The 27,266-nt window shown below is 43.3% G+C and overlaps 1 protein-coding gene across 1 annotated transcript in view; it reads left to right on the top strand.

Moving 5' to 3' along the window:
* The window catches only part of CLVS1 (clavesin 1), a 154,549-nt gene that overhangs the window by 120,059 nt on the left and 7,224 nt on the right, over positions 1-27,266 (top strand). Inside the window, exons 3-4 of the mRNA XM_055432554.2 lie at positions 4,026-4,136; positions 8,021-8,256. Coding sequence (XP_055288529.1) covers positions 4,026-4,136; positions 8,021-8,256 — 347 coding nt within the window. The remainder of the gene's footprint in view (positions 1-4,025; positions 4,137-8,020; positions 8,257-27,266) is intronic.

The raw sequence follows: 27,266 nt of genomic DNA, 5'->3' as shown, positions 1-27,266 counted from the left end.
GATCCCTTGGGGTCCTGGGAGACATTTGTGGGAGACTTTCACTTATTTCTCCTTTATCTGTGGTTTACTGATGAGTTAGGCAAAATGAGTAACAGTGATGGGCATTGCATTAAAGATGGCTGTGTTTATTAATTTTGTTCTTCTCTCACCTTTCCCTGTGCATAATACATACACATACACACACACACACACACACTCACCCCATTACAAATAATGCAGTCAGGCTCATTCAAGGATACTAGGAACATTTGCACATTGACCTTATTACACAAATGGGCTTTCCAGGTGGCGCTCGTGTTAACCCACTGCTGCTGCTGCTTCAGTCGTGTCTGACTCTGTCTGACCCCATAGACGGCAGCCGACCAGGCTCCACCATCCCTGGGATTCTCCAGGCAAGAACACTGGAGTGGGTTGCCATTTCCTTCTCCAATGTGTGAAAGTGAAGTCGCTCAGTCGTGTCTGACTAGTAGCGACCCCATGGACTGCAGCCCACCAGGCTCCTCTGTCCATGCGATTTTCTAGGCAAGAGTACGGGAGTGGCTTGCATTGCCTTCTCCGAAAGAACCCACTACAGGTAAAGAACTCCTGCCAATGAAGGAGACACAAGAGACATAGGTTTGATCCCTGAGTTGGGAAGACCCCTTGGAGGAGGAAATGGCAACCCACTCCAGTATTCTTGCCTGGACAATCCCACGAATAGAGGAGCCTGGTGGGTGACAGTCCATGGGGTGGAAGAGTTGGACACGACTGAGTGACTGAGCACACTTATTGGATGGAAGGGCCTTCATTTGAGTTTTACAGAAGTGACCTGAAGCCAAGTGAGCCTGTGTCAAAACCTCAAAATCAAGGCATAGGATTTTACAGGCATTACTGTACCTATTTCTTTGCCAACCTGAATGAGACACTAACCTCAGTAAAATCCTACACCTTCAAGATGGTAAACTCAAAGCTAGGATGAATCCACAGACAACTGGCAGATCTCAGCTCTGTATTTTTTCTTTCAATCTCTTCTGAAGACAGTGTCGCTATCTCTGAGAACTGAGTTTCCGTAGACTAAACTTAAGACTCTCTAGATTTTTTTAAAAGGTTAATATTTTCTTTGAGATTTTACCTAGTGCCTCTGCAGTATTATTTACAGGGTTTTCTTCCATTTTACCAAACTAGAAATTTAATAAATAGACTCTCAAGAGAAATAAAACCCTTCTTACTGGCCGTATTGTTACCGAAAGAATGTGTGTGGTTTGATTGCTCACTGCTCAAAAACCAATAAACAGGTCAGGTTGGTAGAAAGGAAAGTTTGCTTTATTTCAGATGCTGGCAACTGGAGGGGAGGGTGACAGACATTTGTCCAAAAGCCTACTCCTCCCACCTCCACCAGTGGCAACCATTGGGCAAGAGCTTTTATCAACAGAAGGAGGGGGGTTACATGCAGAAATAGCAGTCAGCTCTGACAGTTATCTCCAAATTGGTCATGGGTGGTCTGACCAGCATCATCTTGGTTGTTTTAGGTAGAGTTAATCTTCAGTTCCAGGGTCCATTTGTTCTATTTCTTTGTGGCCAGTTGTAGGAATTGTGGCAGCTCATGTCCTGGGTATAGTCTGATCATCATGTAGTTAACTTCTCCACCTGATGTTTGAGAACCTACAAGACAGCTCACAGGATATGGCTCAGAATATTATCTATAGCCCTGGAGAAAGAACTAAAGGCCCTTGACTATGTTTAATGACCATATCATTATTATTTAGTCTCCTTGTACTATTTTTCTTTGTTTCTGCATTTCTCATTTCTCTGATTAAACATATTTTTTGACTCAAGTTTTCCACAAACAAAAGGCAGGCAGAGGACATGGTGGGTGGGGGGCAAGGACCATAGGACACTGCTTCCTTTCACAACTGAAAAAGATTCTAAAACCCTGGTTTACAGATAAGCCCTATACTTTCATTCTTCTTCTACAGCCCCAGAACCCACATGTAGCAGGTAAGACAATGAATTGCAGTTATTTTTAGTTCTGAATTAACAAGCTCAAGAGGCCCCGAAAGACTGAGGTTATTGCTTAGCACTCATAGCAAAGAAAAAACTTCTGGGAAAGGTCTTTCTTTTTAAGAAACCAGTGAATTTTTGGATCCCAAGCTGCGCCTAAAAGAGAAAAGAAAATCTTATTAAGAACTTCTACCTTTCTGAATTTACACTTGAAATAGTGTGAATCCTGACAAATGTACAAATGAGTATAAACAGTCTTTCCACCCTTACTTGGTGGTTTCATTAAGCTTTCAAAAGATAGAATAAATGAAACAAAAAATACACAAAGACCCGCAAAACGAAGACCTTTTATTGAAATTGTCTAGTTCAAGCTTCAAAATACTACTTGGTACTCTGTAAAATGTTTGAGTGTGTGCTAAGTCACTTCAGTCTTGTCCAACTCTGGAGGCTTATATGCGAGCTAAGTTGGCTACAGTCGTGTCTAAATCTTTGCAACCCAGTGGACTGCAGCCTGCCAGGCATTTCTGTCCATGGGATTCTCCAGGCAAGAATACTGGAGTGTGTTGCGGTGCCCTCCTCCAGGGGATCTTCCTGACCCAGGGATCAAACCCATGTCTCTTGTGTCTCCTGCACTGGCAGGTGGGTCCTTTACCACTTGTGCCACCTGGGAAGCCCGTAAAATGTCTAGAAATAGAGGCAAAATTATTGTTTGTCTAGATAGAGGCAAATTATTGTTAAGTTTTTTTAAAGGTCAACCTTTAAGCATAGTTCCATGTACTTATATTGGAAACTAGGTCTCAGTGTAGAAAATGCCCAGGGAGCCTATAGACTCAAAGGGTTCTGAAAAAAGTTAATAACTCTCTTTCCTTGTTACTAAAAAAGATCCATACAGGGTATATCATACACTGCAAGGAGCAGCCAGCGGCCTGAACTGTTAGCTCAGATAGGAGACTTCTTCTGCTTTCACTCCATCTTGCTAACATTCTACAAAGATGTTTGTTGCCATAAAATTGATAGCCGTAATGCTTGGCAATTCGAGTCACGTTAGATGTTCCTTCTTTTTTAATTCCATTAACCACAATGAATGCAATCTTTGGAAGCCTGGCCTCAGGAGCACAGAACCTGGTGCTGTGGGACTAGCTCAGGGTTCATGATCAAGGTCCTTTGTTCTGTGGGTCTAATTAGCACCCAGAGCAGCTTCTCAGTTTCTAAGCTTATGCCCTGAGCTGGATTCTAAAGTTAGAAACATTTTAAAAAGTATTTATATTTCCTATATTTAAAAAACTAAATTTTATTTTATAAAAAGCAAGTATTTATTATATACTTATATAGTACATTATACTAATAATAGACACCCTTCACGTATTCATTTGCAGAAAAAGAGGACCTCAGTTAGGGGAGTCTGCTAGCCCATCAATGAGCATGTGTCTGTCCCTGGAACCTATTCGGGGGAGTGGGTCCCGGGATGAAATAAGGAGCTAGTTCTGAAATTGGTGAAAAAGAAGCCACAGATATTGGACATAGTCAGACTTTGAAGGACTTCAGAGAGCCCCAACTCTGAACAGCCTTTGAAATCCTTTTCTACCTGCTTCCTACACGGCCTCCATCACCCAGAAGGTTTAGTTATGTCACGATCCCTCACCGGGGAGGGCTGGAGCAGGAAGCAGAGAATGAGGGTAAACAGAGCCATCTTGTAGGGCTCGTGAAAACTGAAGCCTGGGTTCTCTGATGCCACGGAGAATCCCAGCCCCTTCACCATCCAGGCTGCAAATGTCCCAGTGCAGTGTCAGGGGTCACACGATCGTGACTCAGAAATGACACGCCTGATGCATGATATCTTAGTTGTGGAGTTGCAGGGGAACAGAGACATGATGGGAACAGAGGGAACCTTAACAACCGGAAGGTAGGTGTGTTTCCTCTCTCTTCCACCATTCGCTGATGTTTCAATTCCTGAGAAGCAGCAGGCCCTCTAGGAGGTGGTCCTGCTGGGCCCATCTAACCTGTGATGCGTGCTGATCACTGTGTGTTTCTCTTTTTCCACCCAGGACAGCTTTCCTGCCCGCTTTGGAGGAGTCCACTTTGTAAACCAGCCCTGGTACATTCATGCCCTGTACACGCTCATCAAGCCATTCCTTAAAGACAAGACCAGGAAACGGGTAATGAAAACAAAACCCCAAAAGGGGAGGTTCAGAGGGACAACTGCAGAGCCTCTCCACTCAGTCTCCCTCTGTCTTTATTTTTCACTGTGATTGTTTTCTTTTCTTTTTTTTTGCTTTTCTGCAGTCCCTGAGCTTTTGAGCCTCAGCTGGAGTTTTGCAAATGGCCTGGATTTAATCAATAATTTAGTGGCACTGGCTTAGTTTAGAGACCCGGTGACAAACCAAAGGAAGCATTGAAGGCATGCAAATGCCAGATGCCCCTTTTACAGTAAATGCTTGTGGGAGATGCCAGGTCAAACAGCTTACTGCTCACCGAATATTTTAAGAACTTACATTTTGTCCTGTTGTGTTATCTCTATGAAGAATGTTGATGGCTTGCCTTTTTCCCCATGACTCTTGGGTCATAGCTGCCAGCTCCATCACCCTTGAGGTCGGGAATGCATGCTTCTTCAGAAATAATAATGCTCACAGGAAAAAGGCTTTTAAAACCTTGATTGCATCAGCTGATGACATTTGGGAAGCCAGCATCCTCCAGCAGATCTCCCCCCTCCCCGAGACCCACCCCGCACAGGCATTCTGATTAGCTGAGAAACCCAGCATTCTTTAACCTCTCTGAATCTCTGTTTCCTCATTTATAAAATGGAAAAACTAACACCCGCATCACAGAGTGGTTGGGGTAATTTTATGAGACACACACGTAAAGTCATTCTTGTAGGAGAGACTCCAGAACACTCATTTCTCTTTCCTATTTAGCTCTCTTTTCTTATAAGCTTTCTGATTTCAGCTATCACCTAGCTCGGGGACACCACCTCTTAAGGGAACAAGAGTCAGTCTTACAGAACCTTATACAGGCTGCTGGACTTCCCAGGTAGCGCTAGTGATAAAGAATCTGTCTGCCAATGCAGGCGACGCAAGAGACACGGGTTCAATCCCTGGGTTGGGATGATCCCCTGCGAGAGGGCATGGCAACTCACTCCAGTATTCTAGCGTGGAGAATCCTGTGGACAAAGGAACCTGGCAGGCTACAGTCCAAAGGGCCGCAAAGGTTCAGACACAACTAAAGCAACTTAGCTCGCATATAACCCTCTATGTCCCAGGGACTCCATGCTGGGGAAGAGCTCAGAGTACTGAGGGGAATGATAACGTGGGAGATCTCCACCACGTATACACACTTTGCAGGGTTCCCAACTCCTGAAGCTCAGCAGTTTCCAGATCATTAGGAAACGTTGCCATAGGGTATGGTATGAAGGGTAATTCTCCTGTATGCAAATGAGTGTGGAACCTGGAACTAGAATTGGCCAGCCTCAGGAGACAGAGGCATTCTAGGACATTCTGAGATCTGTCTGGGGCTCAGGATGGTGATAAGAGCCAGGAAGTGCCTTCTACGGTTCCCAGCATGGCATCGTGCTTCCCACTGGCCTCATCTTCTCCTCAGGAAGGAGCCTCGGCATTTCCTTCCACAAGGCAACCAACATGTGTGCTCTGCCACTGAAGGAAGGGGCTTCCTGGTTCTCTGGGTGCGGAACAGAATCTGACAAATGGGAATTCCGCTTCCTACCTGCTGAGTTCCTTCACTCCACAGGACCCCCAGAGAGAGGGCCAGTTTCAACAACGCACCTTTTCCTCTGAGAACTGGAAGTTTTGGGTGGGTACGTGGGTACCAGGACCAGTGTTTAGCTCCAGCTTTTCCACATTTCAAATACTATAATTCCTCCACTGAGACATTCTGCAAAAGACAGAATATGTGAATTAAAAAAAATTCTTGTTAAAATTCAGTCATACCCTTTAGTGTCAGAAAATGTACATAGTTTCCTGAAGTGCTACAGTATTCTTGTGAAGAATTTTAGCACTTAGCTTCTTGTCTCCTTCCTCTTTGAATTATGTCATTACATTACAAGTTAAAATTCAGTACAACAGGGCAAGGTAGGGAGTAAGGCTCTGCCTTCCAATGCAGGGGTTGCAGGTTCGATCCCTGATCAGGGAACTAAGGTCTCATATGTTGCAGAGTGTAGCCTAAATTTATTTTATAAAAAGCAAATATTTATTATATACTTCTATAGTACATTATACTAATAATATACACCCTTCAGACATGTGAGTTAGGTTCCCGACCACCGCAAAAAAGCAAGCATCATGAAAAAGCAAATCACATGTATGTTTTTTTTTCTGTTCCCAGTGTATAAAAAAGTTACATTTACACTATACTGTAGTCTATTAAGTGTGCAATAGCATTATGTCTAAAAAAATGTTCATACTTTAGTTAAAAACATAAAACAACAAAAAATTATAATAGTTATATCAAAGATCACTGATCACAGATCACCATGACTAATATAATAATAATGAATGAGTGTGAAATATTAAGAGAATTATCAAAATGTGACACAGAGACACGAGGTTTGCTAACACTTTAGAAAAAGGGCATGAATATACTTGCTTGATGTAAGGTTGCCACAAATTTTGGTTTATAAAAAGTGTAATATCTGTTAAGTGCAGCAAAGCATAATAGACAAGAGATGCCTGTAGTAACCGTGTAACAGTGTAATGTAATACTTACATGATATATTATTAAACCATATGTATTTTAAAAATCGCATTTATTCATACATTTCTTCATGGTTAAGTGTGTGCATGTGTGTGTATAATTGATGACCCTGTATTCGGGAACAATTAATGCGTGTTGAGCCTGCAACATGAAGAAGTGTGGGAATCGATGTCATTACACAGATGCACTTTGAATAAACTTTCAGGAGTCAATTCCTAAATTACAGGCAATAGTAATTATCGACTTGTGGCTTATCCACTTTATGGATTTGTTTGAAAATGTTATTTGGGGGTGTTTTCTCCCCTACGACTAATTACATCACCATCCATTATGTGCTTCGAAGATGCGAACTTGTTTGTTGAGGGTATTGGCAAATCCAGACAGAAACAGAAAATTGTTACAAAAATATTTCACAATAAATTCCCAGGTCACAGTTTCCAATTCCATTGCTTAAGAAGTTTCTGAGATTTTTCCTTGTGCCCACACCACCCTGGGAGCTAGGAGAGTATTAAAAGGGTTAAAAAAAATGGTCCCTTTCCTGGGCATCCTGCTCTTGCTATGGGCGTTGTTTCATTGTTGAGTTGCTCAGTCACATCCAGCTCTTTTGCCATCCCATAGATTGTAGCCCACCAGGTGCCTCTATCCATGGGATCACCCTGGCAAGACTATTGGAGTGAGTTACCATTTCCTTCTCTAGGGGATCTTCCAGACCCGGGAATGGAATCTGTGTTTCCTGCATTGGCAAGCAGATTCTTCATGACTGAACCACCAGAGAAGCCCTCTCCTATGGGGGAGAAAGACATCAATGAACAAATCGGAAAAACTTAGAAGTCATCTCACAATGAACAGTTAATTTGGAGAATCAGGAAGAGTCAAGTGGGCAGGTGTCACTGGGGCAGATTGAGGAAGTCTTTGCCACTAGATGTCGGCCTGGGAAGGATGGGGAACTTTGAGGAGGGTTTAGAGGAAGCTTAAAGAAAAGAACAGTGCAATGTGGTGTGCATGAAGCATGATCAGGGGTTTGGAGCATCTACATTCCTACTCTTTTCATCTGCAGGGATAATTAAGAGATGACTATATGTGTAAATTTGGACCATGGCCAAAAAATACCCAATTTATTCATGAACTTCATTTTTAAGGACTATCAATTCGGCCCCTTTTCTGAGCAATAAATTAACATTTTATGAAGACTAAGCCACAGACACAAAATTGAATGCCTCTTTAAACTCCATGATCACCAACAACACATCTTTGTCACTGCTAGTTTGGGTATTAGATTAAATGCTCGATCATAAGTTTTGGATTTTTTTCCTCACTTATTATTTTTTCTTTCCAGATTTTCCTGCATGGAAACAACTTAAACAGCCTCCACCAGCTAATACACCCTGAATTTTTGCCATCTGAATTTGGAGGCACGCTTCCTCCTTATGACATGGGAACGTGGGCCCGGACATTGCTTGGTCCTGACTACAGTGACGAAAATGACTACACTCACACTTCCTATAATGCAATGCACGTGAAACACACATCCTCCAATCTGGAGAGAGAGTGCTCACCCAAGCCAATGAAGAGGTAAGGACTGGGTTAGCAGAGCCTTCCGGTTAGAGCTGAAGAGGCATTTTTGATATGGGGGCTATTTCGAGTAACCCTGGTAGCTCAGATGGTAAAGAATCTGCCTGCAGTGTAGGAGACTCAGTTTCGATCCTTGGGTCAAGAAGAACCCCAGGAGAAGGGAACGTCAACCCACCCCAGTGTTTTGCCTGGAAAATTCCCATGGACAGAGGAGCCTGGCGGGCTACAGTCCATTGGGTTGCAAAGAGTCAGACACGATTGAGCACGCATGCATTGTGAGTTAAGTAATCGAAGACATTTATGGGCACAGAACTTGAATAAAATAAATTGCAATACATTCTCAGCTGATTTCACCAAAATTGAAAGCAAATGCGGCTTGGCTAGCTCAGAAATACTGTCATCCCCATTGCATGAAAGAAGCAGTAGAAGGCTTGGCCCTCGGTCATGTCGTGATTACAGTTCTGGTCTTGAGGGAGTCTGTTAATTCACACAGAATGAAATGTGGGACCTTTGAGACACATTGGAGGAAAAAGCAACCTGCTAGAAAATGTTGCCATCATCAATGCATTTGGAACCATTTATTGAGCATTTACTTGGCCACAGGCACTGATCGGGCACTGGGAGTACGAAAATGAATAAAGACATAAAAGAAAAAAAACAGAGAACAGGGCCTTGGGAAAATCTGCCAAGTAAGACTTCTAGCAACCTGTTTCTACTGTGAGTGACAGCTGAGCTGGGCTCTGAAGGATTAGAATCAGCAGCCCAGGCTTACAGAGGGGGAAAGACAAGACACAGAGGTGTGGAGGCCTTGGAGGGGTGGGATATTCTGGTGTGGCAAATCGGTGTGAAAGGTTCAGGGTGAGAGTGGGATTGAAGTTCTACAGATGGCTGGTTGCAGGTGGGGAGGTACATTGTATGCTGTGGTCAACAGAAGACCATGAGTGAGGGCTTTTTAAACTGATATACAAATAACGTGCAAGTACTTTGTTTTTATAACCAGTAAAGCCTTATTTTACCTTTTCAACTCCTAGTCCCCAATCTCAATCTCTATGCCTCCCCAAAGGAGGGGTTGGACTGGGGTGGGCCCTTCCATTCTCTTTCCCATACATTACACATAGCTATACACACCCAGAGAAAATATCTAATATTGTGTATTGTGTGGTCTAGTTCAATAGGGCTGCTGTGACAAAGTACCGCAGTCTAGAATGGACTAGGTGCCTTAAATCAGGGGTCCCTAACCCAGTATTCGGAGAAGACAATGGCAAGCTACTCTAGTACTCTTGCCTGGAAAATCCCATGGACAGAGGAGCCTGGTGGGCTGCAGTCCATGGGGTCGCTACGAGTCAGACATGACTGAGCGACTTCACTTTCACTTTTCACTTTCACACATTGGAGAAGGAAATGGCAACCCACTCCAGTGTTCTTGCCTGGAGAATCCCAGGGACGGGGGCGCCTGGTGGGCTGCCATCTATGGGATCACACAGAGTCGTACATGACTGAAGTGACTTAGCAGCAGCAGCAGCAACCCAGTATTGGTCCAGTACTGGCCCATGGCCTGTTGGGAACCGGGCCACACAGCAGGAGGTGAGCACCAGGCAAGACAGTGCAATCTCACCTGTATTTACAGCTGCTCCCTATTGCTCTCCCATCATCCCCAGATGGGACTGTCTATCTGCAGGAAAACAAGTTGAATGCCCTCTGGTTTTGTATTATGGCGCGTTATATAATTACTTCATCGTATACACTGTAAAGTAGCGTGTTCAGTTGCTCTGTTGTGTCCATCTCTCTGCGGGCTCATCGACTGTAGTCCGCCAGGCTCTTTTGTCCATGGGATTCTCCAGGCAAGAATACTGGGGTGGGTTGTCATTTCCTCCTCCAGGGGATCTTCCCAACCCAGGGATTGAAACTGCATCTCTAGTATCTCCTGCATTGGCAAGCAGATTCTTTACCACTAGTGACACCTGGGAAGACCCTATATATCACAGTGTAATAATAGGAATAAAATGCAAAATAAATGTACTCTGCTTGAATCATTCTGAAACCATCCCCTCCTGCCACCCTGGTCCGTAGAAAAACTGTCTTCCATGAAACCGGTCCCTGGTGCCAAAAAGGTTGGGGACCACTGCCTTAAACAATAGAAAGCTATTCTCTCACAGTATGGAGGCTACAAGTCCAGGATTAAGGCGTCTGCAGGTTGGTGCCTTCAGAGGCCGCTCTCCTTGGCTTGTAGATGGCCATCTTCTCTCTGTGTCTTCACTTTCCTCTTCATGCATATTTATTTGTATCCTAATTTCCTCTTCTTACAAGGACACTAGCCATATTGGCTTAGGGCCCACCTTATTTGGTCAATATCTTAATAACCTTCTTAAAGATGCTATCTCCAGATATAGTCACAGTCTGAGATACTGGGGGTTAGGATGTCAGCAAATGAATTTGAAGGGGGACAGACATGGTTTATCTGTCTTTGTGTAAGCTCCTTTGATGTTGGTAATGCTGGGTGTAGCTCATGTTTTTAGTGCTGTGTCATGTGGATATATCACAGTGAAGCCATTTCTCTTCTGATGGACTGTTAGATTTTTTCTGAGCTTTTTTCTCTGTCCTAAGCAGGGCTCAATGAACCTTTTTGATGTGCCTCCTTCGTTCTCATGGGAATGTTCCTCTGGGTAGATGTGGAACCCTGTAGCTGCTAGGTCAGAGGACTGCACTTTAAATTTCAATCACGCTGCCTATAGACCCTCCAAAATGACCTCACTCCCATTTTGAGTGTGTGAGAATATCCCTCTCAGACCCATTAAAAGTGCTTGATATTAGCAGACTTTCACTTTTTTCCTCCTGAGTTATAATTGACATAATGCTTCTGAGGTGGTTCAGTGGGGAAAGAATCCGCCTGCAGTGCAGGAGAGGCAGGAGATGTGGGTTCGATCCCGGGGTTGTGAAGATCCCTTGCAGGAGGGCATGGCAACCCACTCCAGTATTCTTTCCTGGAGAATTCCACGGACAGAGGAGCCTAGCAGGCTACAGACCACGGGGTCACAAAGAGTCAGAAATGACTGAGCGACTGCGCACACACAAGGTGTACAGTATAGTGATTTGACTTACATACAGGATGAAATGATTAGCACATACATTTAGTGAACATCCCTCATTTCATATAAATACAAAATTAAAGAAAGAGAAAAAACTTTGTTTCCGTGTAATGAGAACTCTGAAGACATACTCTCTTAACAACTTTCACATATAACATAAGAGCAGTTTTAATTCTAACAATCATATTGTACATAATATCCCTAGAACTTAATTTATATCTTTGAAAAAATATTTTATTTATTTATTCAGCTGTGCCAAGTCTTAGCTGTGGCGTGAGAACTCTTGGTTGAGGCCTGTGGGATCTAGTTGCCTGACCAGGGAAGGAACTCAGGCCCCCTGCATCTGGAGCGTGGAGTCTTAGCCCCCAGAGCACCAGGGAAGTCCCCTTACTTATCTTATAACTGAGAGTTTGTACCTCTTGACCACCTTCATCCAATTTTCCCTTCTCCTACCCACTGCCTCTGGTGACCACAAATCTGATCTCCTTTACTATGGGTTGTTTGTTTTTGATGCAGTTTTAATCATAAGCCTGATGTTGGGACAGCCATATGCTATTTTTGTTTTCATTTGTATTTTCCCACCAGACATAGTTAAACACAGTTATGATCTGAGTTTTGTAAGGATCATGGAATTAGCAGAGAAGAGGGACTAAAAGCCATCAGCAGGCTGATATGGGGGCTCAGATGAGAAGATGAGGTCAGAACTGATGCTGAATTTGCAGAAGGACAGTTAAATTCTGGAGAAGTTTGGGGAAGGAGTACTAATGCAAGTTCATGCTCCTGACACACAGTGAGGCCAAACAAACTGAAACCTTGGTGTTTGGAGCTGAGAAAGGTTTACTGCAGGGTCCTGCAAGGAGACTGGTGGCTCATGCCTAAAAAGCCCTGAGCTCCTCAAAGCGTTTCAGCAAAGCATTTTAAAAGATGGGTGGGCATTGAAACATGTATATTACCATAAGTAAAATAGATGACCAGTGCAAGTTTGATGCATGAAGCAGGGCACCCCAAACCCATGCTCTGGTACAACCCAGAGGGATGGGATGGGGAGAGAGGTGGATGGGGGGACACATGTACACCTGGGGCTGATTCATGTTGATGTATGGCAAAAACCACCACAGTATTGTAAAGTAATTGTCCTCCAATTAAAATAGAGAAAATAATCAAAACAAACCCAAAAAGTCAGGTGGGGAGAAGGGCGGTGTCGCAGGGTACTTGGTCAGCTCCTGCACAGTTCTCTGATTGACTGATGGTGAGGTCACAGGGTGGTGTCACAGGGGTTCACATTGTCAGTCCTTAGGTTCCAGGAGGCCTGGGGCTATGTGCTCAGTAGTCAACATCTTCCGTCTGTTGAAGAGGGAAGGGTTTTTCACATCTGCAAAACAACTCAGGAAATGTGCATCAAATACTGTCATCTAGATGCTTCAGAGAAGAGCTAGCGCAGAGGATATGGGAGAGGGCCTGTCCTGGGAAGGTCCTCTGCGGTCCTGCTGGGTTTCAGGAAGAGCGTCTCTGTTGGAAGTTTTCTTTTGGTAAACGGCAAACAGTGGGTACACAGTAAACAATGTCTGGGGGGAGGAGAAGCTGTATATTTCCTGCTCGGTCATGATGACTACACTCAAATGCCTGGAAAACCTCCCTGCTTGGATGGACGAGATCGGGAAATTCATTTACTCCCAGGTTACTGCCTTCACTGGGAAGTGGTGGTCATGGTGGCTGAGAGGTTGTTGATTTCGTGGCCTTTACAGGGAAGGGACTAACCTTAGCACCCGAGTCCCTGCCGCCCCTCAGTCCAGACAACAACATGGTGACAACTGTAGTGACAACTCACACTTTGACACTGTTCTGAGCCCTTAGCTCATTAAACTCTTTAAGTCCTCACCACAACTGTAAGAAAAAGATATTGTCATTATTCTCATTTTTACAAATGGGGAAACTGAGACACAAAGTGGTTACGAATGCCCGAGATCACACTGTGACTAAATGGCCAAGCTGGGATTCAGACCTGGGCACGCTGGCTCCCTGTTCTGGGTTTGTGCCCTCTCTAAGATAGGACACACTGCCTACTTTTCCTTATACATTCTGTCCTCAACTCTTGTGCTAGGCTTCTTTCTCCAGTCTCTGCATGGACAGGAATCTCATGTGGCCTGTCCCTACCCATTCTACCCTAAGACCATCACACCCTAGATAGGTCTGAATTTCCAAGGTGAAGGGGCATGAGATAGGAGTTTGCCACTCTTTCCCCAGATGATCTGAGTTACATCTCTTGGGTGACCAGACATGTCCTGGCTCCAAGTCCCATTTCTGAGTTAATGTTGAGAGTCAGAGAGGATGATACCCTCTACTATTAGCCAGCAAATTCTGGAGGGTAAAGACTTTGTCTAACTAACCCTTAATTTATCTCACTGCCTCCCCAAGAATCCAACTCAACATCCAGCACACAGTAGACACACAGCAGTCACACTCTACATGCTCACTGCACTGTTCAGTTGTTCAGCTGCTGAGTCATGTCTGACTATGTGACTCCATGGACTGCAACATGCCAGGCTCCTCTGTCCTCTGCTATCTCCTAGAGTTTGCTCAAATTCATGTCCATTGAGTCCATGATGCTATCCACCTCATCTCACCTCTTCTCCTTTTGCCTTTTATCTTCCCCAGGATCAGAGTCTTTTCCACTGGGTCAACTCTTCACATCAGGTGGCCAAGTATTGCTCACTGAATATAGATGAATTAATGTTGAATAAAATTTACCATCTCCCAAACCCATTCTTGGTGCATTTGCCCAGTCACTTTAACCAAAGTATCAGCTCCCAGATGGAAAGAGCTAATTCTCCTGCTTATCAAGACTGTCCTGGATCTTGCCTCCTGGGATCTTCTAGGGGAGACAAGATGTGCCCACAAATAACTATATTTCATTGCAGAGAGGTACAGTGAAGGAGGGGTAAGAACCTGCTGCAATGCTCTGAGGAAGCCATCATTAATTTCAACCAGGAAGACTTGGGGGAAGTCTTCAGGGAGATAGGCAGAGCTGACCTGGGTTTTGGAGAATGGTAAAATACCAGGCTCCTCCATCCTTGGAATTCTGCAGTCAAGCATACTGGAGTGGGTTGCCATGCCTTCCCCCAGGGGATCTTCCCAACCTAGGGATTAAACCTGGGTCTTCCATGTTGCGGGAAGATTCTTTACCATTTGAGCCAACAAGGAAGCCCTAATATATCAGAGTTAAGATTCAAGACCATGCTGGAGAAGCTGGCAATTGCATATGTATCTCATCACCCCACCAGTCCTACTGTCCTTGGTGGTGGCACCCTTGAGCCTTTGCTTGGGGAGTTCAGGCAGCAGCAGGATGGGACAGTGAGGAGCCTGGTGCTAGTGATGCCAGCAAGAAGGGACCACTCCTGCTGTCAGGTGCCTCACGGACAGAGGTCTGTGATGACTTAGAAGATCATAGGGACAGAACAGCCAACATTCAGAGCATCTTTTGACCCCTAAGGACCAAGTGTTTGCATGTGCATGCTCAGTCTCTCAGTCATGTTCAACTCTTTTATAACTGTATGGACTATAGCCCACCAGGCTCCTCTGTCCATGGGATTTTTCAGGCAAGAATACTGGAGTGGGTTGCCATTCCCTGCTCAAGGGGATATTCCCCACCCAGAGATCGAGCCCGAGTCTCCTGTGTCTCCTGCACTGGCAGGCAGATTCTCTACCACTGAGCCACCTAGGAAGCCCAGAGGAGATAGGAAAATTGGAAACAATTGGAGGAGACTCTACAGGTCCTCTTTTCCAGTCCCCCACTCCATATGATGGTCTGTCCTCTAGCACAGGCTGTCAGGCAGCCCCAAGTTGTACTGTCCAGAGATGGGCAGACAGCTTGTGGGGCAGCATGTGTCTGCTCCAGGGCTTAAGGAAATGTTTCTATATTCTGATGACCCGATGACCTGGATCTGACCTCTGGAACAGCACTGTCACTTCCAGTGGGTAGACATCATCAATGATCCTAACCCTACCATAGTTTCCAACAGTCTTCTGGCCCCTTGGGAACCAGGGGCTTTTGTGAGCCCACTGACAAAGTCTTCTCCTTTTGTCTTTTATCTTCTTTGGTTCTTGGGGCCTGATCACTTTTCATTATGTGCTTTAGGAGCACAAGTGGCCACTGAGTTCCAGTCGTCTGGGAACAATGCATTCTGGCACACGTGTAAACTTCAAGCTTGTATGAGGTTCTCAATGAATAAGTGGTCCTAACAACTCTTCCTCCCCAGATAATTTTGGCTCAACTCTGAAGCAGCAAAAGCGTTAAAAAAGTTATTGGTTTAAATTAAATATTCTCTACATGAATTATTTCTAGAACAATCTGTTCTTTGCTACAATAATGACTTTGTGGGCTGAGTTTTAACTTCTTGTTTTTTATTTTATTTTTTATAGTTTATTTCCTTGTGCTCAGGTCATTGCCTGTCACTTTCTGCTCTTGGGATGGTGTGGCTCTGAAGCACCTAATTTCCTCCTAATTTATTTATTACTGGAATACGTTTTAAATCCAGAAAGTAGGTAGCCAAACTTTTAAATTCTGTCCAACAAATAAGAGTAAATAGGCTTTGTATTTGGAGAAGGAAATAGCAACCCATTCCAGTATTTTTGTCTGGGAAATCCCATGGACAGAGAAGCCTGGGGGGCTGTAGTCCACGGGGTCGCAAAGAATCAGACACAACAGTGATTAAGTACTGAGTAAGCTTTGTATTAAGGTCTACAAATGTATTTGGCTGTGAATATGTTGCTAAGTCGGTAAGTCGTATCTGACTCTTTGCGACCCCATGGACTGCAGCATGCCAGTTATCCCCCCGTCCTTCACCATCTCCTGGAGTTTGCTCAAACTCATGTCCATTGAGTTGGTGATGACATCCAACCATCTTATTCTCTGTAGCTCCCTCCTGCTCTCAATCTTTCCTGGCCTCAGACATCTTTTCCAGTGAATCAACTCTTTGCATCAGGTAGCCAAAGTATTGGAGCTTCAGCTTCAGCATTGGTTCTTCCAATGAATACTCAGTGTTGCTTTGCGAATATGACAAAACTCCGGCCACATTGCTTTAAACAATAAGGAAAATGTATTATTTCCCATAATAAAATAACAAAGTAAGGTAACTACAGGAATGTTTATTGCAGTGGCTCAGCGGTTACCACCAGAAGCCAGGTTCTGACCCCTGCATCCAGCACAGGGGAAGAATTCTCAGGCAGGAATCCACCCTGATTCACACAAGGTGAATCTAAACCAAAGGAGCTTTTTCTGCCTGGGAAAGAGGAGGGGATGACTTGGACTGGAAACCACAACTCTGCTTCAGGTTTGGGAAGGCAGGTCTAGAATTTCTGCTTCATGAAGCAAGTGCATGTTCTTTAAATCAGTGCACTGATTTTGTGACATCTTTCTCAGTTGTTGGGATAGGTTTATTAACTACTTTCTTATTCTAGCCTATATCTCTAGTAAAGTAATTAGAATGGCTATGTTGTTGGTTAGTTGCTAAGTTGTGTCCCACTCTTTTGTGACCCCATGGACTGTAGCCCACCAAACTCCTCTGTCCATGGAATTTCCCAGGCAAGAATACTGGAGTGGGTTGTCATTTCTACCTACAGGGGATCTTCCTGACCCAAGAATTAAACCTGTATCTCCTGCTTTGACAGGCAGATTCTTTACCACTGAGTCACCAGAGAAGCCCCATAGGGCTATGCTGCTGCTGCTGCGGCTAAGTTGCTTCAGTTGTGTCTGACTCTGTGTGACCCCACAGACGGCAGCCCACTGGGCTCCCCCATCCCTGGGATTCTCCAGGCAAGAACACTGGAGTGGGTTGCCATTTCCTTCTCCAAAGCATGAAAGTGAAAGTGAAGTCGCTCAGTTGTGTCCAGCTCCTAGCGACCCCATGGATTGCAGCCTACCAGGCTCCTCCATCCATGGGATTTTCCAGGCAAGAGTACTGGAGTGGGTTGCCATTGCCTTCCCCCATAGGGCTATAGATATCATTAAAAAGGCTCTCCTATACAGACATACAGAAAAACACATTGTCTTGAGCAAAGAACCTCAGTGCAAAAAGTGACAATATTGTACCACCCATGTAGAAGAGTCCATACATAATATTTTGGTTATTGATTCCACACTGACTTTCTAATTTGGCATGACATGGCAATAATTCTGCTGCCTTTGGTGTGTACTTACATGTAAAAATGTTTGTTCCCAGGATTTTTTCTTTTTTTAGATATAGAGAGCACCATTCATAGGGTTTCCCGGGTGGCTCGGTGGTAAAGAATCTGCCTTCCAATGCAAGAGACGCAAGAGGCCTGAGTTCGATCCCTGGGTCAGGAAGATCCCCTGTAGGAGGAGATGGCAAGCCACTCCATTATTCTTGCCCAGAAAATCCCATGGACAGAGGAGCCTGGCGGACTATAGTCCATGGGGTTGCAAAGAGTCAGGAATGACTGAACAACTGAGCACACATGCACACAGCACCATTTGTAGTGTCAAAACTGTCAAATTTTTGTCATTTCTAGTAATTTGGGGGTTTTTGGTACAGCCTGAGCATAGATAAAGTTTGGGTGAATATATGCAATAACTCCTGCTTTTGTTTATTAAACCTTTTGCAGAGAAAGAGGCCTTAAAGACCCAAGCTGCACCTCCACTCAGGCCAGTAAAGAGTGGCCCCAACTTTCCAGGAAATGATCCACCTCATCTATTCCATATACTGGGCACTTGGAGGGACCCAAGTGCTTTGGAGTCTTGTCCAAATACACAGTAGAAGGATTGCTTTTGGTTCCTTTGACCAAATGCCTCCATCTATATGTTCCCTAAACTCCTCTCCTAGACCCCATGTGAAAGAAGTGGGACAATATCAAAAGATATTCTGAGCCAGCCACTTTCCTTGGAGGGCATGGAGGAAGCTGAGGGAATGCCTGGATGGAGTTCAGAGCCAGAAAGAAATTTTTGGTCATGTTGTTCCCCTTTGGGTCCTGCCTGGGTGGTAAAAAGAAGAAAGTCAGTTTAACTGTTTTTAGCTGTCAGTAGAATTGCCTATGACCTTGGCGATCTTTCAGCATGTCGGCTTCATTTTATGGAGTGAATTAGGCGTTTGCTGGATAACTACTCATTTCCGGCAGAAGTAATATATCATTATGAAATACAATCTGCAGGAAAAGAATGAGGGGTGTCAGTGTGGGAACAGGAGGACCCTTGTCTTCTAAGCAGTTGAGGCAAAAAAAAAAAAGGGGGCTCATTTTACTGTGTGGCCCTGGGAACAGATGTTCCTTATGGAGGTCCCATTTAGTAAAATGACACGAGGCGTCATTTCTTCATGAATGCTTCACAGTCCCTGCTGCCTTCTAAGTTGCGTTATGACTGATTTATCGCTCAAACACTTCTCACTTTTTGGGTGTCCCTCTATGTCAAGCAGCTAATGCCTGAGATGTCATCACTTCTAGAAGCAAAGACCTTTTGGGTACCGCATACAAGCCCAGTGTTTTATGTCAGTTATTGCATACTGGAGGGTTGTATGGATGCTGACAGGAATTTGTTAACATTTTCTAAAGATTAAGATAAATAGCTGCCTATCCTTTTTAATACTCGTGCATCCAGATGAAACAAATTCCCTGCTTTTACACAGCTTTCTTTATTGTGGAAGAAATGAGGGGAGGGCATCTCCTTACACAAACATCCTATAAAGCCATGTAACATTAAAAGTGAAAGTCACCCAGTCGTGTCCAACTCTTTGTGACCCCATGGACTGTCACCCACCAGGCTCCTCTGTCCATGGAATTCTCCACGCCAGAATACTGGACTGGGTAGCTGTTCCCCTTCTCCAAAGTGATATTAGAATGAAGAAAATCTACAATGAATTCAGCCCATAAGAACATGATCAAGGACAGATAAAATGTGTGTGGGGGTGGGAGGTGGGCACATGTTCTCCTCTATTTTAAAGAGCGACATGACAAATTATGAGATAAAGAATTATAAGCGCCTGGAAAAACGAAGAAGTAGGGTTGAATTAGAAGCAAATGAACAGATGTGGGTGTGACTGGTTGTAGTTTCAAATGCTAAGTGTTTGGTAACTCACAGCGTCTGTTCCGAAAGAGACTCCTATTTGCTGAAGCCCCGTGGTCAGGTGCGGTTACTTGGAAAGGAAGATGTAGTCTAGGCAAGAAAAGCAAAGAAGGTTTATTTCTTGTGAACACATAGCTGTTGGTAAGCAAACATTTTGTCTGATTCGGATAAAGCTGATGGCATGTGTACCCAATGTCTCACCAGCAGTGAGGCTCTCATATAAGCTTTAGTGATTGTATGGATGAAAACAAATATTTGGCATGATACGTGATGAAAGTCTCATTGAAGTATCATTCATAAAAACAGTGTGCTGCTCACGTAGAGAATTTCAGTGCCTTTAAGCAAACTTTGCTATAGATCTTATGTGAGCTTAAAGTATCCAGACTATAGTGTTTGAGCTTTCATGTCAAGGCCATACACGAGCATTGTTGAGTTTTCAGCATCTCATGGGAAATGCCTTCACGTTTCCACTTCTTCCCACATGCCAGATAGGATACAGATGTTCCGGGACTTATTCTGAAAGTTCTTGAAAAATTGAGCCTTTCAGGTTTTGAGAATTGAAAGAAAAATAGATATTTTTTAAACGGAGAATTTTTAAAAATAGATTAAAATGAATAAAAATAGATTATTATCCCCATGTTATAGATAGAGTTACTGGAGCACATGTGGGCATGCTTAGTCACTAAGTTGTGTCTGACTCTTTGTGTCCCCATGGACTGGAGCCTGCCAGGTTCCTCTGTCCATGGGATTTTACAGGCAAGAATACAGGAGTAGGTAGCCATTTCCTTCTCCAGGAAGATCCTGGCGAGGGATCGAACCTGGGTATCCTGCATTGCAGGTGGATTCTTTAACACCAAGCCACCAGGGAAGCCCAGTACACTGAGGTTGAGTGATTTAGCCCAGATGGCAGGGCTGGTAGGCAGCAAAACATTGTAAATTCAATTCTCTTCATTCCAAGTCCAACGCTCTGTCTCTTTTACCACAACTGTGCTCACACTTGTGAGCATTCATTCATTCCTTCATTCCACAGGCTCATAGAGCACCTTTTTGGGGTATTTGCTTTTTCTCAAAGTCCTGCAGCTGTCTTAGGTGTCTGCTCCCATTCCTACCAGCCCCGACTGTATCCTGTCTCTAAGACAAGGTTGAAAAGCAACTTCCTCTGTCACTCTCTGATGTACTGTGCTAAACCCCATTCTGTGGGGGGAAGCTACAGCTACTCAGGAAGAAAACTGATATTCAGGCTAATGTAGTAATATCAAAGGAGATGCATTAATGTCCTGTCATTTAGACCCATTTAAGTCATCTGACTCAAAAAAAGACTTACAGAAGGTAGTTTTTATCGAGAACACTAGCCATTCTTTTCAGACTCAGAATGAGTCACCCTCATTGTCTCAGCTGGTGGCAGCTTCTGGCATTTTCTCTACCTGCTTCAGAACATCACACTCCAGTCCTAGCAAAGGGACTCCACAGAAGCTGTGCACCATGCATTTCACAGGGAGGAGAATAATTAGGAAAAATTAGGGATGCTCTGAAAGTGACTGGCAGCTCTTTGTGCCACTCTAATTCTAATGAAAGATGAGCCCATTCCAAGCAGGTGGTGCAAGCACCTGCAGCCGTTTGCTGTGTTGCTATTTTTAGATATGATTGGTAGTAGAAAAAATTGTCCAGAAGCATCTGCATGTTAAAACTGTATTATTTGAAAGATCATCTGACTGTCTCAGGACACCTGAATCCCCCTTGAAGTGCTTCAGTTCAGTTCAGTCGCTCAGTTGTGTCCGACTCTTTGCAACCCCATGGACTGTAGCACACCAGGCTTCCCTGTCCATCACCAACTCCCAGAGCTTTCTCAAACTCATGTCCATCGAGTCAGTGACATCTCATCGTGACATCCCTTCCTCGCCCTCCCTGAAGTGCATGCCATTCCTCAAAACTTTGTAAACCTACACGCACAGTGAGCATGGGCTGATGGCAGGAACTGTCATCTGGTCACCCACAGACTGGGCCTCAGATGTCTGTAGACCACACTGTGATGCCCAGGGTTCTAACAAGGAGTTTGGGTACAACACGTGCCAACTATCTAGCTATGACTTTGAGCACTCTCATCCTTCAGGTGCGTTAAAGTGACTCTGCTTAAAAGAGTGCTTTGGTAAATCACTTAGTAAAATTAAGAATATTTTTATAACTAAATAATCTGATTCTCTATATATCTATTTTCTAAGTTGGCAGTCTTTTCTTTGGTTTCTTCAAGAGGTCAGACAAAGGTTGCCTCTCTTATCAGAAAGGCCAAGTGTCAGCTGTTCATATTCAGAAGATCATATTCAGGGAAATGTTGGTAAAATGATAAACAACATGAATGGACCTAGAGATTGGACTAAGTGAAGTAAGTCAGACAGAGAGAGATAAAATAATATAATATTGCTTATATGTGAAATCTAAAATATGATAAAAATGAATTTATTTTCAAAACAGAAACAGACTCACAGACATCGAAAACAAATTTATGGTTACCAAAGGGGAAATGACAGGAGGTTAGGATAAATTACAATCCTGGGATTATCATATACACATTACCTGATTTAAAATAACCAAGGATCTACTATATAGCACAAGGAAATATGTTCAATACTTTTTAATAACCTATGAGGAGAAAAAAAATCTAAAAATGAATATATATATACTGAGAGCTTCCCTGATGGCTCAGCAGTGAAGAATCCATCTTACAGTGTAGGAAACCTGGGTTTGATCCCTGGATTGGGAAGATCCCCTGGAGAAGGAAATGGCAACCCACTCCAGTATTCTTGTCTGGATAATGCCATGGATGGAGGAGCCTGGCAAGCTACAGTCCATAGGTCACAAGAGTCAGACGCAACTTAGCAACTAAACAACAACAACAGCATATATACTGAATCACTGTGCCACACACTTAAAGCTGACCCAACATCATGAATCAACTATACTTCCAAAAATACCAGTATCACTTCAGAAAATTATTGTGCTGCTGCTGCTAAGTCGCTTCAGTCGTGTCTGACTCTGTGCGACCCCGTAGACGGCAGCCCACCAGGCTCCCCAATCCCTGGGATTCTCCAGGCAAGAACACTGGAGTGGGTTGCCATTTCCTTCTCTGATGCATGGAAGTGAAAAGTGAAAAGGGAAAGGGAAGTCGCTCAGTCGTGTCCAACTCTTAGCGACCCCATGGACTGCAGCCTACCAGGCTCCTCCACCCATGGGATTTTCTAGGCAAGAGTATTGGAGTGGGGTGCCATTGCCTTCTCTGGAAAATTATTGTGAGGTTTAAACAAAGATAATGCAGGCTAACAAATTAGCACAGAATCTGGCATGAAATCAGTACTCAATAAATGGTGTGTCTTTTATTGTTGGTGGTGATGATGAAATGATGACAATAAATAACCAGCCTTGGGGTTGGGTAACTCTCTCATAGGTGACAATTCTAAAAATATCCAATCAAAGTGTGTGTTGAAATCTTCTTTTCCAAAACATTCTAAAACTGATTTCGGATGTGACGAGCAAGCTTTGCTGAGGGCCAACTGGAATTTTTCTGCACACTGGGACACCCTTAGTTGCTCGAGATGAGGTGGCAGCTACTCTGCAGCAGCAAACTGTGGCCTGAGGACAATCATATTAGCAATCTGTTACTTTAAATAAACTAGAATACTTCATGATGACACAGTTGAGTTCAGTTTAGTTGCTCGGTTGTGTCCAACCCTTTATGATTCCATGGACTGAAGCACACCAGGCTTCCCTGTCCATCACCAATTCCTGGAGCTTGCTCAAACTCATGTCCATTGAGTTGGTGATGCCATCCAACTATCTCGTCCTCTGTTGTCCCATTCTCCTCCCACCTTCAATCTTTCCTAGCATCAGGGTCTTTTCAAATGAGTCAGTTCTTCACATTAGGTCGACAAATTATTGGAGCTTCAACTTCAGCATCAGTCCTTCCAATGAATAGTCAGGACTGATTTCCTTTAGGGTGGACTGGACTTTCCTTTAGGAAGTCCAAGGGACTCTCAAGAGCCTTCTCCAACACCACAGTTCAAAAGCATCAATTCTTCGGCACTCAGCTTTCTTTATAGTCCAAATCTCACATCCATACATGACTACTGGAAAAACCATAGTTTGACTAGACAGATCTTTGTTGGCAAAGTTATGTCTCTGCTTTTTAATAAGCTGTCTAGGTTGGTCATAACTTTTCTTCCAAGGAGTAAGCATCTTTTAATCTCATGGCTGTAGTCACCATCTGCTGTGATTTTGGAGCCACCCAAAATAAAGTCTGTCACTGTTTCCACTGTTTCCCCATCTATTTGTCATGAAGTGATGGGACCAAATGCATGATCTTAGTTTTCTGAATGTTGAGTTTTAAGCCAACTTTTTCACTCTCCTCTTTCACTTTTATCAAGAGGCTCTTTAGTCCTTTGAAAATAGTTATTAACTGGCACTTGGCAGCTTTGAATTCAGTATTTAGAAACTTGTGGAAATAAAAATATCTTTAAAAATATCTACATATTTTTTTGGCTGCATTGAGTCTTAGCTGTAGCACCTGTGATCTTTCATAGTGACACATGGACCCTCTAAGTAGTGGCACTTGAATGTAACTGCCCTGTGGTGTGTGTGATCTTAGTTCCCCGACCAGAGATTGAACCCGAGTTCCCTGCATTGTAAGGTGGATTCTTAACCACTGAACCATGAAGGAAGTCCCTAAAAAGATTTTTTAAAGGTAAATCTTTTGGATTCATGAAATCTAAATGTTTTGGGGTCATACAAATTTTCAAAGAGGCTTTTCAGGTCTGGTCCAAATGTGTTATTTGCTGTATTGTTATGTATTTCTCAGTTCAGTTCAGTTTAGTCGCTCAGTCGTGTCCAACTCTTAGCGACCCCATGAACCACAGCACGCCAGGCCTCCCTGTCCATCACCAACTCCCAGAGTTCACTCAAACTCATGTCCATCGAGTCGGTGATACCATCCAGCCACCTCATTCTCTGTCGTCCCCGTCTCCTCCTACCCCCAATCGCTCCCAGCATCAGAGTCTTTTCCAGTGAGTCAACTCACCGCATGAGGTGGCCAAAGTATTGCAGTTTCAGCTTTAGCATCAGTCTTTCCAATGAACACCTAGGATTGATCTCCTCTAGAATGGACTGGTTGGATCTCCTTGCAGTCCAAGGGACTCTGAAGAGTCTTCTCCAGCACCACAGTTCAAAAGCATCAATTCTTCGGCGATCAGCTTTCTTCACAGTCCAACTCTCACATCCATACATGACCACGGGAAAAACCATAGCCTTGACTAGACGGACCTTGGTTGGCAAAGTAATGTCCCTGCTCTTTAATATGCTATCTCGGCTGGTCATAACTTTCCTTCCAAGGAGCAAGCGTCTTTTAATTTCATGACTGCAATCAGCATCTGCAGTGATTTTGAAGCTCAAAAAAATAAAGTCTGACACGGTTTCCACTGCTTCCCCATCTATTTCCCAAGAAGTGATGGGACCAGATGCCATGATCTTAGTTTTCTGAATGTTGCGCTTTAAGCCAACCTTTACACTCTCCTCTTTCACTTTCATCAAGAGGCCTTTGAGTTCCTCTTCACTTTCTGCCATAAGGGTGGTGTCATCTGCATATCTGAGGTTATTGATATTTCTCCCGGAAATCTTCATTCCAGCTTGTGCTTCTTCCAGCCCAGTGTTCCTCATGATGTACTCTGCATATAAGTTGAATAAGCAGGGTGACAATATACAACCTTGACGTACTCCTTTTCCTATTTGGAACCAGTTTGTTGTTCCATGTCCAGTTCTAACTGTTGTTTCCTGACCTGCATACAGGTTTCTCAAGAAGCAGGTCAGGTGGTCTGGTATTCCCATCTCTTTCAGAATTTTCCACAGTTTATTGTGATCCACACAGTCAAAGGCCTTGGCATAGTCAATGAAGCAGAAATAGATGTTTTTCTGGAACTCTCTTGCTTTCTTCATAATCCAGCGGATGTTGGCAATTTGATCTCTGGTGCCTCTGCCTTTCCTAAAACCTGCTTGAACATCTGGAAGTTCACGATTCACATATTGCTGAAGCCTAGCTTGGAGAATTTTGAGCATTTCTAGAAGGAGGTAAAAACAAATGCTGAGACAGAGAGGTACTTAGACTATTCAAGCAAATTAGCTTAAAGTCAGAATTGTGGAACTTTGAAAAATGAAGTCTCATTATTTTCAAGAACTAATGTTAATTTATCCCAGTCTGGTAGACTTCATGAACTCTTAGGGCTAAAAATTAGCACTTTGTCCAGCAATCATCATTTTATAGTTAGAAAACGTGGGATCTTAGAAGCCAAGTGAGATGTTCCATAGAGTCCCATAGCAAGTTAGTGACATGGTGACGATTCTCTTCCATCAGCTCATTTCTCCAAGGATCCTTATAATAAACAACAAAAACCATCTGTAATTGTAACACAAAGTTAGTAATAATTTTGCTGTGTTCAGAAATAACTTATTTCTTTCAAGTAGTTTAAATTTCTTCCTGAAGTCTTTTGATATTATTTATCCATTTACAGATAAAATAATGGCATATGTTCACCCTCAACTAAACAATAAAATAATGGAATCTAAACTAATGAAGTTTCTTTCTAGTTAGTATTCAAGCAACAACAGTGTTACTCAGAAAACAGCTCTAATGTCACCAGGGGCTTTGGGTGTATCAGTGTGAGGATTAAATGAGTTAACATGTGAAAAATAACTCAGCACACTGAATATTGGCAGGGACAGATCATAGTGTTGTTGCCGTGGTCCTTTGGGATGACTGTGAAATTCTAAACGAGGACGAGTGTATTACTCTGGTTCATCCACAAGCCTGATGGAGGAATGAAACCTTAGACTAGTGCTGTCCGATAGAAACAACGTGAGCCTCATGTAGAATTTTAAGTTGTCTTGTAGCCACATTACAAACAAAGAGAAAAACAAGTGAAATTAATTCCAATAATAAGTTTTATTTAACCGAAATTGTTGTTGCTTGGTCCTGAAGCTGTGTCTGACTGATTCTTTGTCACACTGCCAGGCTCCTCTGTCCATGGGATTTCCCAGGCAAGAATACTGGAGTGGGTAGTCATTTCCTTCTCCAAGGGATCTTCCCGGACCAGGGATTGAACCCAAGTCTCTTGCATTGGCAGATAGATTATTTATCACTAAGCCACCAAGGAAGCCCAACCCCATGTATTAAAAATTATGATATCAATATAATTTAAAAAGAGTGAGATATTTTGCATTCTTTTTTTTTTATGCTGTCTTTGAAATCCCATGCATACAGTGTCTTTACAGTCTATCTCAATATCTCAACTAAAACCAATCCAGTTTCAAGTCCTCAGTGGGCACATGTGCTGAGGGCTCTGTGTTGGATGGTGTTGCTTTAGACCTACCTATTTACATGTGAGCTCAATTTCCATCCTTTCTGAAGGCACATGTGTTTTCTCTTGGCTCTTTCTTCCTTGCTCTAAGATTGGTACCTATCATGGTTAAATAAAAATACATTATACACTTGAATTCAAGTTACAATGCATTTAGGCAAAAGCTGAATTGTTGGACTCACTCTAAAAATAGTTCACTTAAAAAGTAGTAGAATATTTATTTTTCTTTCATTGATTTCTTTATATTTCAGTAAGTTATGGTAAATTGTATTGTCACAGTCAAGGGAGGTTTATTTCTTATTTCTTCACTTTGAAAGAGAAAGGCTTTGCTGCTTTACATGAGAAATACTTAGGCTGTTAAAAAATGGTTTGTTGATTTATGATTTATTGATCTGGTTCCAGGCATTTTAATTGTATCATATTGCCTACAAGTATCATTCTAACATCGAAGAGTTTTGT

This window comes from Moschus berezovskii, chromosome 16 (assembly GCF_049115385.1).
Source record: "Moschus berezovskii isolate FMDL1 chromosome 16, NW_MosBer_1.0, whole genome shotgun sequence".
NCBI lineage: Eukaryota > Metazoa > Chordata > Mammalia > Artiodactyla > Moschidae > Moschus > Moschus berezovskii.
This window is presented reverse-complemented; position numbering and strand designations above follow the sequence as displayed.